Genomic DNA, 17,704 nt, shown 5'->3' on the forward strand with positions numbered 1-17,704 from the left:
TTTACTACCACATTTTAAATTGGTTTGCTGATATGGAGTTTATGTTATGGCTCATGATCAGCTGTTTAATGACATATAATGAATTAAAACTGTGAGGAATCAAATTTCTTCTTCAGATTCTGGGGCCAGAAATAGATAAAGCTCTATGAAAACTGTTTGGGATTGCTAAGTGGGGCTTCATAAAACACAGATTACCTGTATGTAAAATGTTGCAAAAACCTGTTATTTAGGAAAGTCCTAAAAGGGATAGTGCAGAGCTGAGGCATAAATTAGCTTCATTATCTTATTACTACAGTGATTGAGTATGTTTTTTTTTTTTTCTTTTCTCTAGTTCTGGAAATAAAAATCTCCAAGCAACCCAACACATTTTCATCCAGGAGTGCAAACCATGACTGAATGTCCAAGGCCTGGACGTCCACTGGGATTCTCACTCTCTGTACCCACAAAAAAATGTCCAACAACACAACAGAGACCTCCAGCAACGCTCCCTGGACTGTGCTAGGCCTGTTCCTGGGAAGCATCTCCCTGACCACCATCATCATGAACATTTTAGTGCTGTGTGCTGTGAAAACAGAGAAGAAGCTGCAGACCGTGGGCAATTTATACATCGTGAGCCTCTCCATCGCCGACCTGATCGTGGGGGCAGCCGTGATGCCCCTGAACATGGTGGACCTGCTGAGCCCCAGGTGGCCCCTGGGGCTGGAAGCCTGTTTGTTCTGGCTCTCCATGGATTACGTGGCCAGCACGGCCTCTATCTTCAACCTCTTCATCCTGTGCATGGACCGGTACCGCTCGGTGCAGCAGCCGCTGAGGTACCTCAAGTACCGCACCAAGATGAGAGCCCTGCTCCTGATCCTGGGGGCGTGGCTGCTCTCCTTCACCTGGGTCATCCCCATCCTGGGCTGGCACGCCTTTGCCAACCACGGGCACAGGAGGGTGCCACAGGACAAGTGCGAGACGGAGTTCTCCCAGGTGACCTGGTTTAAAGTGCTGACAGCCATCTTCAACTTCTACCTGCCCTCCCTGCTCATGTTGTGGTTCTACTGCAAGATCTTCAGGGCGGTCCGAAAGCATTGCCAGCACCGAGAGCTCTCCAGTGGATCTTATTGGTCTTCCAGGGAGAAAACCAATGTGCAAAATCAGACTAAGACAAGGGATGAGAAGAGTATTTTCCTCCAGAAGCAAATCCCAGGTGAGAATGGCCCTGGCACAGACAAGCAAAGCTCCCCAGAGACACAGAAAGTAGAGGCAGGGCTTCATTCCCACAATCCTGACGAGGCTTCCAAGGCAGTGAGTAATGGGAAGGTCCCAAAGTGGAGCTGTTTCTCTCTTAGCACAGCCAAGCTTGAGCCTGGCTTGGATAAAGCAGGGAAGAAAAGGGTGTGTGCCACCAAGAAACGTGGGAATAAGGAGCAGCCTGGCTGCCAGGACAGTGACTCCAGCATGGCATCAGACAACCACACCTTCACTGAGGTGGCCCCCCGTGCCCAGCCCAGCCCCAGCCCCAGAGGAGCCTGCTGTGCTCAGGGAGGGGCAGAGCACAGGGAGTCCAGGGGGCTGACGTTCCTGAGGAAAACCTGGCACACCCTGCACAGCCACTCCAGGAGCAGCCACCGGCACGGGAACAGGGAGAGGAAGGCAGCCAGGCAGCTGGGGGTGATCATGGCAGCCTTCATGCTCTGCTGGATCCCCTACTTTGTGCTGTTCCTGGTGGTCACCTTCCACGACCAGGAGCAGCTCTCAGAACTGCACAAGTTCACCATATGGCTGGGCTACATCAACTCCACCCTAAACCCCTTCCTCTATCCTCTCTGCAACCACAATTTCAAGAAGACTTTTAAAAAGATCCTTCACATTCATTGATGCTGGTCTGGGGTTTTGAAGCTCAAGTGCAGCTCAGGAGTTCAACCAAACCAAAGTGCTCCAGTTTCAAAGGATGGGTACTTTGAAAAGTAAAAGACTTTGGCCAAATGTGGTCTATAAAGAAGTGTTAGTAAAAATGGGAAACATGCATTTAATAGTTTTAACACATTTTAAGAGCAACTTCAGATCAAGAATCTGAAAAGCTTGAGGTCAATGTATGAACTGTTACACTGCTGTCAGCTTTTACCATTTGAGATCACCACTCCCATCACAGAAATGGAGATACAAATACACATCTTTAGTGATTGTAAGTTATTGATCCACAGAAAGGGAAGAATCACATTTCTGTGATTGGCCAGAAACATTTTTCTCTCTCAACTTACTCCATTAAACACATTGCTGGTGAAGTGAGATTTGCAAGTGGAGGTACTTGGCACAGTCAAAGATAGAACTTCCAACTGTTAAAAAAACTGTCAAAAAACCCTCCCTTATTTATTTATACCTTCCTCCAAATCACAAAATTTCATCAAACATCAAGTTTTAGTGTGTATCCTACTGTATCTCTTTGATATCATGCTTATATTAACTTTGCTGGAAAAAAAAGTAGAATTTTTATGTCCCAAAAGAGTTTCCATGCTCAATGTACTGTCACCATCTGCTCCAGAAGGGTGTGCTGCTGTTTCTAGACCTGCAGAATGTAGTTGAAATATGAGAAATGAAATATGTTTACCTTTTTTTTACCCTTTATATTTAATTGTATTTCATAAATCTTGCTGTCAAATATTTCAGGGGAAAAACACAATAATAGAATACTTGATGCTGGAAAAGAGACAAAAATGTTGGAGCACAGCTGAAAGCTGGGCTGGCTTTGGTGTTACAAATTAAAAAGAAAGTCCTCTCATCCCTTTTGTTGTGCTGATGAATTTCCCACACCCTGAACACTTTCTTAATTGTATTTAAAGGATTCGGTATTAAATGAAGCCCTAATATATCTGCATTTTAATAAATTGGGGAAATGTGCTAAAGGAATACACTGAAATTCAGTCTATTTCAGTGTATCATGCAAGGTTCAGAGACCAATTGGCTTTGGTTTCAAGTTGCACACAGGAAAAACTGCAATTAGGAAACTTAAATCCAGGACAAATCAGGCAAAATGCAGAGAGAGAACAAAATTCATTTCAGAATTCAGGCAAGTTTTTCCCTGCAGGAAGAACACCTGCACAAGTAGTAAAATGCACCTTTTTGGAGTAGAGAACAGAACCTTTACAACACATTCTCTAAGCCCTGGCCTTTCACAAACAATTGCTGAGCTTCACATCCATTAAATTGGAGTTTTTTTATTCTGATTCGCAATAGCAATTCAGGCCAAAATGGATGGTAATTTAGATGAAGAAATAAAAGCCAGCCACAGTTATTAGTGCTGATAAACACATTTACCCAAGGGCTGCTGAGATTCATCAAGAAATCTGTCCTGTTGATCATGCAAATTGCCTTTTCTGACTTTAAAATGTACAATACATGACAAAACCTCAGCAGGACCATTGAAAACTGGTCTAAAAATGATGGTGACTGATAAAAACCTTTGGTAAAAATAAAGAACACTCAAAGAGCTAAACCCAGGCAAATAAAGCTGTCAGAATATTTTTTATCTCAAGTCATTTTACCAATGATCTTTGTGTAACTGTGTTGATAGGAGAGATTTGTGATAGCCACATTTTATAGCTATCAGATAACAATAAAACAGGAAAATGGGATAATGCCTATTTTAAATTGCAAGCACCTAAGAAAATTTCTCAGTTTATTTCACTGAACAGGCAATTCCAGTCCCTCTGTGAGGGAATGTGAGAGAAGCAGAGGAAAGAAAATTAGGTAACAAGAGGGGAAGCCTCCCACCAACGTGGGGCCATGGCTCAAGAGAATCTTTCAGGCGTGGTTTCCTGTAAAATACTTTCAGCGTTTTTCACTTCACAGCCAAGGTCAGAGGGCACGGAGCTTCCAGAGAACAGCAGGAGAGCCTGGAGGTTTCAGGGATGGAGGTGTGGTGGGATGAACCTGGTGCTGCAGGCACAGAATTCAGCCGGCGCGTTCCCCGCGCACTGGGGACACCTGCTGGGGCAGGAGCGAACCCCGGCCTGCAGGGAACCCTCATCGTGCTTTGCCCTGCGTTTTCAGGACAGGAAACGTTAGTGCAGGCGCATATTTTGGCCTTTTCTCACTATCTGAAATAACTCCATTAGATTTTGTGAGGGCTCTGTCGTGTGCCGGGGAGGCGGAGCAGGACTGCGGACACACGGCTTCGAGCGCTGCGGGGCACGGCCCGCCTGAGCCGGCGGCCCTGGCTGCGAGAGATGCTACCGAGGGCGAGGGATGCTACCGAGGGCGGGCGGGCACCGCCAGATCCCGACGGGACCGGGATTGGGATTGGCAACGGGACCGGGATCAGGGTCGAGACCCCAGGTCCCGCCTCAGGGCATGCCCGCCCACCGTGACGTGACGTAATCATTCCGCGCCTCCCCGTCACCTGCGCGCGGCGGGGGTGACGTCACCGGTGTGCGCAGGCCGGCGATGCGGGAAGTGCGGAACGAGCAGTGCAGCCGGTGAGAGGAGCGGGTGGGTCCCGTCGGGTCCTATCGGCTCCTGTCGGCTTCTTTCGGGTCCCGCCGGCCCCTGGCACCAGCACTGCCCCTGCCCCCGCCACTGCCCCCTCGGGGTCACAGCACCGGCACCGTCCCCTCCGCACTGCCCCTTGCAGCCCCCGCGGTCGGTGTGTGCGGCCCTCAGCCGGCTCCCCGGGGCTGCAGTCACGTATAGACGAGGCGGAGGCTGCCCAGTGCCGAGCGGCCGGGGCCGTGTCGCTGTCAGTCCCGGTGCCAGTCCCGTGTCGCTGTGTGGGGCCGGTCCCGTGTTGGTCCCGTGTCGGTCCCGTGTCGCTGTGCGGGGCCAGTCCCGGTGTCGTGTCGCTGTGCGGTGTCGCTGTCAGTCCCGGTGCCAGTCCCATGTCGCTGTGCGGAGCCGGGGCCCTGTCAATGTACAGGGCTGATGCCATGTTCGTGTTCGGTCCCTGTCCCGTGTCAGTGTACAGGCCCGGTGCCACGTCCACGTTCGGGGCCGGGGCCGGTCCATGTTGGGTCGTGTCCCCGGTGTGTCCCGTCCCCGCAGCCCCCCGTGTTTCTCCCCCCAGGCCCCGGAGCTGAGCCGAGCCGAGGCATGGCGGCGGCGGCGGGCGGGGATCCCGGCGGGGCCGCGCTGTCCCGGCTGCAGTTCGCGCCCTTCAGCAGCGCCCTGGACGCCGGCTTCTGGCACGAGCTGACCCAGAGGAAACTCAATGAGTACCGCCTGGACGAGACCCCCAAGGGCATCAAGGGCTACTACTACAACGGTCCGTAAGAACTCTTTGGACTCGCTCGGGTTTCTCCTGGCACTTCTCTAAGTGTCTGATACATCTCAGTACAAACTGTGTTTTACCAGGTCAGGTTTCTCCCCACACTCCTCTAAGTATCTGGTATATTTCAGTACAAACTCTTTTTACTAGTTTAGGTTTCTCCTGGCACTCCTCTAAGTATCTGGTATATTTTAGATGTTTTGCTGAAACACTAGAAAGCGTGGCTGTGATTTTTGTATGTTCACTGGGTAATTTACATCAACAAAACCCAGATGTTTCACTGGATACTTTGTATGTTGCACTGGGTATTTTGTATGTTTCACTGAGTATTTTCTGTGTTTCACTGGGTCATTGACATCAACAAAAAACAAACTTTCCCTGGGCATTTTGTATGTTGCACTGGGTCATTGACATCAACAAAAAACAAATGTATCAATGGGTATTTTGTATGTTCAATGGATACTTTGTATGTTACACTGGGTATTTTGTATGTTTCACTGGGTTATTTACATCAACAAAAATAACTGGAGTATTTCAGCTTAAAAGGAGCTTTGTTGCTGCTTTTTTTTTGTCCAGGTGATCCTTTGGGTTTGCCAGCTCGATTGACACTGGAGTTTAGTGCCTTTGATATGTAAGTACGGGCTGTACTTTACCTTAGTTCGTGTGAAGACACTTTCCTGGCATAAAATTGATATATTAGTTAGAGAAACTCTACATGAGAATAAATAACATTTTAATGAACTTTATAACAGTGGAGAGACTGCTTTGAGTCACAAAAAATTAACTCCTCCTGGTTGAATTTAAAATATTCTGAATTCTCAAATTCACTCACTTTCTGCATGTATGTTTATATAAAATACCTTTTTTTTTTTTTTTTTTTTTTTTTTTTTTCCTGTTTGCTCGGCTTTTTGCATTAGGGAGGCTTTTTTAGACACTTGAGTCCTTCCCTTATAGCTTTAACTAGGATTTCAAATTGTTTTTACAGTCCCTGGTTGTTACACTGTAATCTCTTCCAAAGTGTTTATCTGTTATGACTGGAAAAATATCAGGTTTTGAGAACAGTGTTAAAGGAGGTAATGAAGTCAGTCTGATCTGTAAATTAAGGGAATATTATAGGGTTTTTACCTAATTTATTTCAAAATTAAAATGCTGTTTGCAAACAGCAGCTTCTCCAGCTGATGATGCTACAAACTATAGAAGCTGCTCAATCATTTCTCTGGGGGTGTTTTAAGCATCAAATTTTAAGTCAGTCTTTAGGTGAGGACAACACTGACCATCTAAATTCAGCTTAAATCAGTTTTTCTCAGTGCAAATCCCATTTGTCACAGGTGGCCTCTATTTGACCAGAATTTAAAAGCTTCAATCCCTGATTTGGTGTCACTCTGCTTGGAGAAGACACAGATGCCAGATGTATTTTTGATGTATTTCATCAATCCATGCTCATAAAGGTGTTTTCATTAGAGGAGGTGTTAACTCAGTTCCCGTGCCTCATCATTTGATAATTGAAGTTTCCACCTGAAGACAGATCATGCTGCTGCTGCTGACTGTGTTACTTCCCAGAGTTTTCCCTCCTGTTTTTTCAGAAATGCTTCCATACCAGCACGTTGCTGTCCTGCTTTTGGAACTCTGTATAATACCAACACTTTGGAGACTTTCAAATCCTGTGATAAGAAATCACTTCTGGACAAGGAAGCAAATGAGGTGAGGTTTAAAATCAAATCACAGAGTGTTTCCAAGTCCTTTTTCCACTTGTGGTGCTTATCACTCTGCCCCAAATTTGGAGATACTCCAGTCCTGAGTGGCCTCAGGATTTAGCTTATTCTGGAGGGAAGAGTTAAGTGTTTGCTTTTTACTGTTCTCTACATTTAATTAATGATAACTAATTTTACTTGGAGAACTCCATCACCATTTTAAACTCTACAGTGCTCTTGGAGCTGCCAGGGACTTGAATTCTGAAATATATCAGCACATTTTTAACATTTCTCTTTATACCAAAAACTCAGCAGTGCCTGGTTTACACCTCAGATTACTGAGGTTTAAATTTATCTGTGTGACAAAGAGATGGGGAAGCTCTACAGCAGCAAGAGGCCTGAGATAAAGTAAGGAGAAGATGTGTCAGAGGAGCTGGTCTAACTGCACTGTCACCAGTTAATTTAATCTCATAGCCTGGGGAGATGTGAAAGTCAAATTTAAAATGTTTTATTTTGACCAGTCCTTGATTCCTTTAATTAATTGCCTCGAGTAACAAAGTTTTCATGCATACCTTCACTCCAAACCAGGAATTTTTTGCATTCTTGTGCCTTTGTAATTCCCTGTTGTGTGACCTTTAAAAATCCTTTTAACACAGATAACAATGGATGAATTCAGTTAGAAAAGATCACAGTGAGTGTTTATTTGCATGCTTTAAAGGTAGCTGGAAGACTTACAGATTTTTGCAGCTTTTCTCAAGTTCTCTTGGTGTTTCTCTGCCCTTTCTCTTCCTTCTTGTCCCCACAATCTGTGGCAGATCTGGGAATCAATCAAGTCTGGGGCTGCTCTGGAGAACCCAATGCTCATGAACAGGTTCCTGCTGCTGACATTTGCAGTGAGTACAGATGATTTGTAGATCATTTGTGTCTCCTACTTGTAGTGGAAATAGCAAAATGGTTACTTTTTAAGAGTATTAATGTATTTTATTATTACATTAATATTAGTGTATTAATAATAACACTGCATTAGTATATTTTTATATTATTTTCTAAAAATGTTTAAGATTACCTGATGTCCTTACAGATATCAGTAAAAGTAGAGCAGCTGCTTCATGTTTAATAAATTGAGAGTTTTACTAAATGCTCCAGCTAACAAAACCTGAAGGATTGTACACACATTGTTTAAATCTTAAATAAAAACATATGGAAGTTTTTTGGTTTTTTATGATCTCCTAAAATCTTTGTGAGGTTAAAGATCCATGTGGTTCCCATGGTTAAAATCATAAATTATTAATATTAGTATTATAATTAGTATTATATATTGCACTTTGATATATCTCTTTATTATCTAATTTTACAATTAATTTTTTCTTCCCTAGGATTTAAAAAAGTATCATTTCTATTACTGGTTTTGTTACCCTGCTCTCTGCTTCCCTGATGGAATTGACATCACTCAGAAACCTGTGTGTCTTGGGGACAGGTTCTCACTAACTCAGGTACTCAAAATCCTAAATATTATGAATTCTGCTGTACTGGGAACTTCTGTCAGCTTTAAAACTCAAAATTTTTTGTTCCCAAAAGCTGAATTAATTGGAGACTCCAATTTCTTTTAAAATATTCACTTTTTTTATTTCCATGGTGTTTTTTTGTTTACCTTTTGTTCCATGATTGTTTAAATTGTCTCAGTTTAGATGCAGATATTGCAAACGAGTCTTGAAGAGGTGATTATTCTAAGATATATATATAATATATTTATTTTTGAGAATATTTATTAAGCTGTAATAAAAATTAAAATTAATATGCAGTTATGTATATAGCTTTGGTTTTGAAACTTATTTAAAAGAAACCTTTATAAAGGGGCATCCCCTGAGTGAGCCAACTCATAAAAATCACAGAATTATTAATAAAATGCGTGATTAGATAAGAAAAAGAAGGTTATTTTTATTTTTTAGGAGAAAAGCTGAACAATTTTTTTGATTTTTGGTATCAGAGTTCAGAATTGTTCAAACTGGTAGCTGAGTTGTGTTTCCACTTCCAGATACAAGCCCTGCAGAAAGGCTACGATGAGCTCTGCCAGCAGGAGGGGGTGACAGCCTTGCCTTATTTCTTAATTAAATATCACAATAATTCTGTGGTGATATCCCTGCTGAAAACTTGGGAGGCCTTCTTTCAAGACCAAGGAGGAAAAGTAATGAGAATTTTATATAAATTTAAATGTTTAATCTGGGCATGGTTTGAAGCTCTGATACTGAGCTGGGCACAGTGGTTGTGTCTTGAGGATGGCTGTAAAGTGATTTTTATGCTGTTTTCTGTTTGATTTGATCTCTTGCTGCCTTGTGCCCTTTCTCTTTTTGATAATCCCAAAATCAATGTAGAATTTTGCATTGGGAGCAAGGCTTCAGTTGCTGGATTTCTCTCGTAATTGTGTTTTTAAGGTATTGCATTTATTGCAGTGTCCCTAAAGAGGCCAAACTGAATAAATCTCAAAGCTGTGGAAAAAACCTTGATTAAAACCTGGTTTGACCACGAATTAAATATATATATATATATGAAATAAATATATATATAAATAAATTTATGTTTATTTATATTTTACATAAACGTAAATTTATATAAAACTTATATATCTTCTATAAAACTTATATATTTTTTATGTATTTATAAATATGCAAAACGTGTTTGTAGGCCTGCCCTGTCCAGAATTTTTATTTTAAAAAATGCCAAATAATCTTGGCATGGCTGTGGATAGATGACTTCTCACATAGAACAATTTGATTTGCAGGTGACAGTTGGAGTTTATGATCCCTGTAATTTATCCCAGTATCCAGGATGGCCACTGAGAAACTTCCTGATCCTGGCAGCTCACAAATGGTATCTGCTTTATTCTTTCCCATAAAGATTAATTATTGGTTGATACGAAATGAGATGTTTTTCTCCCCATGGCATTTCACTCATATCACCCATCTGAGATTTTGCTATTTTCCATTCCCCACTCGGAGTGATTCTGATTTTGTGCATTTTTCTGGTTTTTTACTTCTCAGTCAGTCACAAATTCTTATTAATCCTAATCCTGACCTGGAAATGGCAGCTTCACACCCTGCCAACACCCCCCCAGCTGTGTCAAATCTGATTCAGAATATTCTGTGAATTTATATCATTAATTAATGTCAAGTAATAGCAGACTTACATTGTAAAAATCAGATATTCTTAGCTTTTCTTCTTGTACTGCTTGAATTTTTTGTTGGGGAGAAGATGGGAGGATGAGACGGAGTTTTACACTCTGGCTTTTGAAAGAAAGGATTTAAATTATCAAATAAATCTGGGTTGCTGTAACAAAACTGTAATTAGGTTGCACTTGGGTGTTACATTTACACAGCCTTGGGGTTCAGAGGAGTTTAGGCACTAAAATTCTCATTTTTTGTTCGGGAATTTGAATCATAAAGAGGAAAAATTAGACATGTTGAGAACTCTGAGGATCTTGATGGCACAGCAAAAGCTCTGGTGCTCTTCTGCTTTTTATTCCTCTCAATCTGCACTTTGTTCGGTAAATAAATAAATTTATATAGCTGAATGCAAGGACAGGCTGACAGTTGCATTGCTTTGTTTCACACCAAACCAGTCATTTTCTTACACTTGAGCAATTATTTCTCTTTCTGACAAAGACAGCAATGTTCAGTACCACAACAAAAAGCCTCATTCAGAAAATTCACTAAACCTGTGTGAAATGCTGGTTAAAACAGCATTTTTATTAATTTCTATTACAGAAATTGCATGTCTGTCTGTATTTCTCTTTTATTTCCATGGCAGGGGCAGTGTTCTGCAGAGGGTTGAAGTGCTCTGCTTCAGAGACAGGACCATGCAAGGGGTGAGGGACATCACACACAGCATCATCTTTGAAATCAAACTGCCAGAGACACCCCTGGGCCCAGGTAATCCATTCAAAACATTTCTTTTCCCCTTTTTTGTTCCCTTCTTAATCAGTGCTGACATGGCAAAATAAGTTACTGCTACAAAATGGTTACTTAGAGTGATTTATTTCTAATGGGTTTTAAATTGTTTGAATTTCTGTGAAATGTCTCTAAAGGAAGTGGTTCCTTTTAGGACAAAGAAAGAAGAGGGAATAATATTCTCTCTTAATTTGTTTTCCGCCTCTAATTGTGTTTCTAATTAAAAAGCAAGAAAAGTCCTGCTGGTGTCATAAAAAATATAATAAAACAACAATTTGGCTCATTTTTTTGTTGTTGAATTTGTATACAGGCCCTCAGGCAAAAAGTGACAGTGGATTTATGGGATGGAAAATTCTTGGAGAATTTCTAAAATGATCAAAACCTGCCCCAAAGGTGGAATTGTTCCTTTAATCCCATAGTGACACACCCAGGTGGATTTTAAAGGAATAGACTTGAAATGTTAAAAGGTAAAAGATAATATGATATTTAATTTTCAGGTACTGGACAGCAACACAAAATTTCTCTACCTCAGGCAAAAAAATCTGAATGCTTCACGTGCCATTGTTGCAAATTATTAAATTATATATAATTAAATGGAGATATATCTATCAGGGAGATATATATTATAATATATATTAATATTGATGTATAGTATATATATAATTATATATATATAATTATATATAGAGAGATACATATATTATATATGGAGAGATATAATTTTCCACTGAATTTGCAGATGGGGTCTAAAGACTGTGAAATGATGAGTGAAATTGGCAAAATTGACTGAATAATGAATTTCCTGAGCTTGGCATTAAAGAGCTGAGGGGGAATGATGCCACCTCTGTACTGGGTTTGAGGCTGAACAGGGAAAAACAGCACAGGGGACACCTGAGAACAAAGAAATTCTCCAGGAACTTTCAGTTGATGTAAAAAGCAAAATTTATACACCAGGACAGGTTTAAAATAAGTTTTTTTCCAACAGCTTTAAATCCAACAAAATTTCTTTTTTTCTGTGCTGAGATATTAAGGTTTTCATTCTTTCTTTCCTTTTTTTTTAATGTGTTTTTTTTTGTGTGTGTGTGTGTTTTTGTTGGGTTTTTGTGACCTTTTTTTTTGGGGGGGGTTTGGTTGGGGTATTTTGGGGTTTTTTTTTGGGAGGGGGGGTTTGTTGGGGGTTTTTTGGGTTTTTGTGGGTTTTTTGTTTGTTTGTTTGATTTGATTTTTGTGTGTTTTAAATATTTCAAACAGATTGCCCAAAAGCTGTGGGATGGGAGAAGAACCAAAAGGGAGGCATGGGGCCAAGGATGGTGAATCTCAGTGAATGCATGGATCCAAAAAGGTTTGGTTTTTAGCTTTTAAATTCCCATGTTTTTTTACTTGGGTTAAATCCATAGCAAATGAAAATGTGAAATAGGTAAGAACATGCAGTAAAACATACTCTGGATATTGTCTGGACTTTCCTTTTGGAGGTGAGGAGCTTTACAGAGCACTGCACTGCCTGCAGCAGAAATCTTGGCAGTTTTGGGCTCCAGTTGAAAATTCAGAATGCATTTATTTAAAACTGAGTGAAATGTAGGTCAGAGTGTTACAGGCTTGTGGTAATTTCATTGAATTCTCTACCCTGCAGGGTGTTAGTGAAAATAAACACGGGGGAAAGTTCCTGCTTTCGTATTTGTCAGAGTGGGCCAGGAAAGAGCTCAGGAAATGTGACTTTAATAATTCTTTATCATTCTGTACATAATGTTTGGGCAATGGATTGAAAAGAATGAGGTTACAGAGTGTTTGCACCTGTGTCCTTGCCTTGGAAAAACTTATTGTTCTGATGGTTCAGGTTCATATTTTGCCCATCAAGCAAAGCCTTTTTTGTCAAGCATTTGTGGAAATTCTCAGTGTCTTCACGGATATTTAATAAAGTTCATCTCAGGGTTCTTAATTCTTTAGGTAACTTGACTTTCTTTACTTGTGTAAATTACTGAAGCACTTCCCACAGAGGTGTTGGTTTGAGAATTGCTGTTTCAATCCTTGCTGCAAAACAGTTTACTGGGTGCTGAAGAGATTTTATTTATGATGTGTGATGGAAACTTACAGGGGTCTTAGAGCTGTGGTGGCTTGGCTTGGTGAGAATTTTAACACCCTCTGTTCTGATGGGTACAAAAATCTTCCCCTTGCTTGAACACAGATTTCCTACTTCATTTTCTTCCTCCAGCTTCCACAAGGAACTGCCCACAAGTTTAGGGTACAAGTGAAAAATTGCATGTTAAGGGCAGGTGTAACTGCATACAGGAAACCTGGTAGTTTAAAAAGAGAAACAAAAATTGATGAATAAATTATCTATCTTAGCCCTCAACAGGAATCTTGGCTGAGAGAACATTTTATTTTCATGCTTGCATCAAACTTATTACTAAAATTTTAATTTTAGATTGTTGCTTTTTCAGAAGCCACTGTCTGTTTGGTTTTTGTACTACCTGTGTGTTAAATTGCTGAATTCTTTCTCTCCTTTAAAAAACCCTTTAAAATTAACTCCTCCATCTGAACTCCCAGTGATTGTTCTGCTGGAGAAGCACAGGGGGGTTCAGTTGTTGTTTATTCCCTGGCACAGGTTGGCAGAATCATCCGTGGATCTTAATCTGAAGTTGATGTGCTGGAGGTTGGTGCCTACTCTGGATTTGGAGAAGATTGTGAGTGCCAAGTGTCTGCTGCTGGGAGCTGGCACCCTGGGCTGCAGTGTTGCAAGGACCTTGATGGTAAACCCTTAATTTTACAAATAATCTCCTGTTTCTCATAAATTCTGTATTTATTTTTTTTTTTTTGTCCAGCTGCACATCAGAGACAAACTGCATCCTCTGCATCAAAACACACAGAATACACATTAGTTATATTCTGAATTGCAGGGAAGAGGTGACAGCTGTAGCCAATGGAAATAAATAACTTAATGTTCTGCTGATATTAGAGAGTAAGGGAACCTTGGTGGAATATTTTGGATTTGTATTAAGAAAGAAATTCTGGAACAAATTAATAAGATATAAAGACCAAATTCACAGTGAAGCACTTGAAATAACTGTGCTGACAATTCCTTTCAGGGATGTTCACCCCATCCCACTGAGTTCAGCAGAGTTGGGGGGATTTCTGTTCAATGCTCTATTTAGATGAACCAAATTTTTTATTCCCTTATTTCAATTGCTTCTAATTGCAAAAGCTTTTGTAGCTGAAAAAAGTGGACAAAACTCAACATGGAGTATGTGGCATTCTTCAAAAAGATTTCCCACAGCTGTTGTCATTACCTTTATTAACTTCTGTTCTCCTTCAGGGCTGGGGGGTGAGGAAAATCACTTTTGTGGACAATGGTGTCCACAAAATTAAATTAAACTCTTTAATATTTATTAAATTCTCTTCTCCTTTAGGGCTGGGGGGTAAGGAAAATCACTTTTGTGGACAATGCCAAGATCTCCTACTCCAACCCTGTGCGGCAGCCACTCTACGAGTTCGAGGATTGCCTGAGTGGGGGCAAGCCCAAGGCTCTGGCAGCAGCAGAAAGGCTGCAGAAAATCTTCCCAGGAGTGGTAAGATCATTATTTCCATCTTATTATCACTGGGGAATTAAAAAAAAATTACGTTAAATTGCTGTTCCAAGTTTTTGTAGTTAAATGTTAAAAAAACGCGGCGCGGGTGGTTCTGTTGGTTACTGATTTTATTTCAGAAGTAAAATGGTTTTTAAACATAATAAAATAAATAAAATTAATAATATAAAGTGTTTATTTCAGAAATGAAATCAGTACTTGATTTCAAATCTCTGCTCCTGGTAGCTTTATGGAGGGAAACATCTATAGTAGTGAAATGTGATTAAGGATAGTGAAGTCATCTTGTAGCTTATTGATAGTGAAGTGAATTTTTGCTGTCTAGGATGTCCTGAGGAAATCTGAGTAATGCCAGGTCAGGTATATTAACTTTGGGAGCAGGTCTTGAGGGAAATAATAAATGTATCTTTGAGATTTCCTATTATGTTTTAGGCTCCAAATTTGCAATCTTCTCTAAATTTATTTTCTACATTAGAAGATATTAGCTTAGTTTTTAACTTCCAGCAAAGGGAACAGCATACAGTCCCTTTTTTTAATGTCATTCTAATATTTGATGAGATGGTAACTAAATATTTTGGATAATATGGAGGCATTTTAAAACTTTTCTTGGGTTCCTGAGATTTTAGGATTCTGTGGAATGAGCAAGCTCTTTCTTTGGGGACGTATATGAATATTTAATCCTCAAAATAATACCAATGTGCCCTTTGAGCTCTTTTTGCCCGTTTTTGGCTGCCAAAATGCACCTCAGCCACTTTGCCTGGTGACTGCTGTCATTTTTTTGATTATTCAAATAAAATTGTTGAAGCTGCCAGACTTGTCTGTATTCCTACAGCTACAATACATGGACTGAGCTTTTTTTTTTTTAATTCTGGTAGGATTTTAGTATTTACAACCTCATTGACCATTTTTGGGTGTAGCTGATGTCCAGCTTGTTTATTTTAATTTATTAAACAAAAATTGCCCTCCTAAATCACCAGCAGTGTCAGTTGAGCTGATCTGATCAATCAGCACTTGGCAGCACATGCTTGATGAGTTATCCATGAATACTTTACGCAGGCACAGCGTGGATTGAGTTTTGTATTCCTACCACAACTTTTTGGAGGAGAAAATGACAACTGGAATTAAAGCCTGCCCCAGTAATTTCCTGCTGTCTGTGGTGATGATACAAAGGGGAAAAAAAAGGTTAATGCAGAAATTACCCACAGTTATTTCTCCAAGCTGCTAAATGGGCCTGGTTCTTTTTATCCTCAGGGATATTTTGTATATTCACCCTTCTGGTTATTTGGCTCACCTGGATTTATGAGTTATGCTGGTAATTAATTGGTCTGTGCAAAGGCACATTCCACCAACCTTCCTTCCCTCTCTTCCCATGGAATTTCGTGCTTGGTTCATCCAGGTTTTTTTACATTTTGGTTTTTAATTTTCCCTGCAGTGCCAAGCAGGGAGGCTTTGGCAAGGCTTGTCCTTCTGTGAGATAAATGAGGGATCCATCCTTCCTTGCCTTGCAGCAGATGGCTGGCAGATTGTGCTGACACATTTCCAAAGGGGTGAATTCATTGTTTGCATTGTGCCTGCATTGTGGAGATGCTGATTCGGCTCAGTATTTGCTCTCAGTGTGCCCTGCCCAAGTCAGGGGCTGGGAGAGGGAAATGTTCCTGCCACAGGAACAAACTCCTCCAGCCCTGCAGTGACAAATCTCAGAGGGGCTTTTTGCTGTCTCAGGTTCCCACACGGCTGGCGAATTCCAGGGAAATCATCTGAGGCTGTCCTTCTCCTCAGGAACTGAGAATAAAGAGCAGAGTGTGTGATACTGTCACTGAGTCAGGATCCAGCAGCAGAAATACAAACTGCAGCCTGTTAAAATGGTGTGTGAAGGGGCTGGAAAGAGAACCCAGGAGACAAGTTTTAATCACAGATCATAATCAAATGTAGATGTGGCTGCTTGGCTTTGGGGTTGATGACAAAGACTTTGAGTTTAGAAGGTTGAAAATTACTTTATTTTTGAGAAGTGTTTTTCTTTTTATACTATTTTATGCAGACCAATTTGATTGGTGGCAAGAAGACAAACCTCTTCAATCACATTGGTCAGACTAGAGGGACTTCAAAAAGAGAGGATTTTTTTTTAGGGAAAACATGTAAATAATTTTGTTATTACTGAAATATGTCTCTTGTTTACAGAAAATTCCTTGGGAAAGGGATTTCAGAAAACTAAACGTTTTAGGCATGAACCAGGGCTATAGGGTGATATTTGGGATGATGTTTGTAACCCCTGGGATCAGGAGCAGTTCCTCTCTGTTCTTGCAGTTATTTGCTGGGCCTGCTGAGACTTTCTGAGGCTGTTCTGCATAAACACAGCCTGAGGAACTCCAGCACTGTGGCTTTAGTGCACAGCACTGCCACCCAGAGAGGTGCAAAGAACAGAGCTGCCACTGTGCCAAACAGAAATTGAGTTTGGCCTCTGATTTATATTGAATTTCACACCAATTCACAAGGTTGCCTTCTAACTGGTGATTTTCTCTCTGCTTCCCTCCAGAGCTCTGAAGGTTACAACATGAGCATCCCCATGCCAGGCCACCCAGTGAATTTTTCTGAGGTGACAATGGCCCAGGCTCAGAGGGATGTGGCCAAGCTGGAGGAGCTCATCGATGCCCACGATGTTGTTTTCCTGCTGATGGACACTCGGGAGAGCCGCTGGCTGCCTGCTGTCATTGCAGCCAGCAAGAGGAAGGTATTCTGCTGATCCTTTTAGTTCCCTTCCTTTCCTTCTTCCTTTCTTTTAAATACATTCCTGGCCCTGAAAAATGGAATTTATTTCCTTATAGCTCACATTAACTTCTCTTTGGCATTGGAGAGATTTAGTGAGGGCTTCACTGAATTACAACTTGAGTTGTGTGTGTGTAACTTTATAATTTCATGAGTTCCTCCTTAATCCTCCTGGCCTTTCTGCAGCTTGCACCTGTGCTCTTTCAGCAGTGTTAGAGCTGTTTGAAAACAGCACAGAAATGACAAAAAGAGCAAATTTTCAAAGGTGGCTGTTGAACTGGGAAGTGCCAGGGCCAGCCTGCTCTACCATGGATATGATGGTTGGGAATTTCCAGCAATATGTGGAGTTTTATGTGTACATTTTATATGAATCCTGTCTGCTTCAATCAGGATTGAGTGGTTTTATGATGTCCAAAACTTCTCTCCCATGTTTCCTTGGCCAGCAGTGCCTCTCTGCCCTTTTCCTTGCAGCATTCAAATAAT

General features: G+C 41.2%; 2 protein-coding genes across 4 annotated transcripts in view; both read left to right on the plus strand.

Annotated features, from left to right (window-relative positions):
* Positions 1–396: 396 nt before the first annotated feature.
* HRH1 (histamine receptor H1) lies at positions 397–1,863 on the plus strand (the record flags this gene model as incomplete). The annotated part of the gene is made up of 1 exon (XM_083869110.1): positions 397–1,863. One exon carries the CDS (start codon positions 397–399, stop codon positions 1,861–1,863), a length of 1,467 nt encoding a protein of 488 aa, XP_083725236.1.
* Positions 1,864–4,422: 2,559 nt separating this feature from the next.
* The window catches only part of ATG7 (autophagy related 7), an 80,637-nt gene continuing 67,355 nt past the window's right edge, over positions 4,423–17,704 (plus strand). For 2 of the 3 annotated variants that reach the window (XM_083869578.1, XM_083869577.1), the window contains exons 1-13: positions 4,423–4,460; positions 5,045–5,242; positions 5,822–5,876; positions 6,829–6,946; positions 7,752–7,829; positions 8,313–8,429; positions 8,972–9,121; positions 9,716–9,804; positions 10,741–10,862; positions 12,132–12,222; positions 13,483–13,627; positions 14,285–14,443; positions 16,992–17,186. In XM_083869578.1, the coding sequence (XP_083725704.1) occupies positions 5,071–5,242; positions 5,822–5,876; positions 6,829–6,946; positions 7,752–7,829; positions 8,313–8,429; positions 8,972–9,121; positions 9,716–9,804; positions 10,741–10,862; positions 12,132–12,222; positions 13,483–13,627; positions 14,285–14,443; positions 16,992–17,186 (1,491 nt within the window). In that variant the 5' untranslated portion in view covers positions 4,423–4,460; positions 5,045–5,070. Of the gene's footprint in view, positions 4,461–5,044; positions 5,243–5,282; positions 5,332–5,821; positions 5,877–6,828; positions 6,947–7,751; positions 7,830–8,312; positions 8,430–8,971; positions 9,122–9,715; positions 9,805–10,740; positions 10,863–12,131; positions 12,223–13,482; positions 13,628–14,284; positions 14,444–16,991; positions 17,187–17,704 lie in introns of those variants that run through there. The other variant, XM_083869579.1, reaches the window with a different exon arrangement.

The sequence above is a fragment of the Zosterops lateralis genome (assembly GCF_965231275.1).
Source record: "Zosterops lateralis genome assembly, chromosome: 11".
Taxonomy (NCBI): Eukaryota; Metazoa; Chordata; class Aves; order Passeriformes; family Zosteropidae; genus Zosterops; species Zosterops lateralis.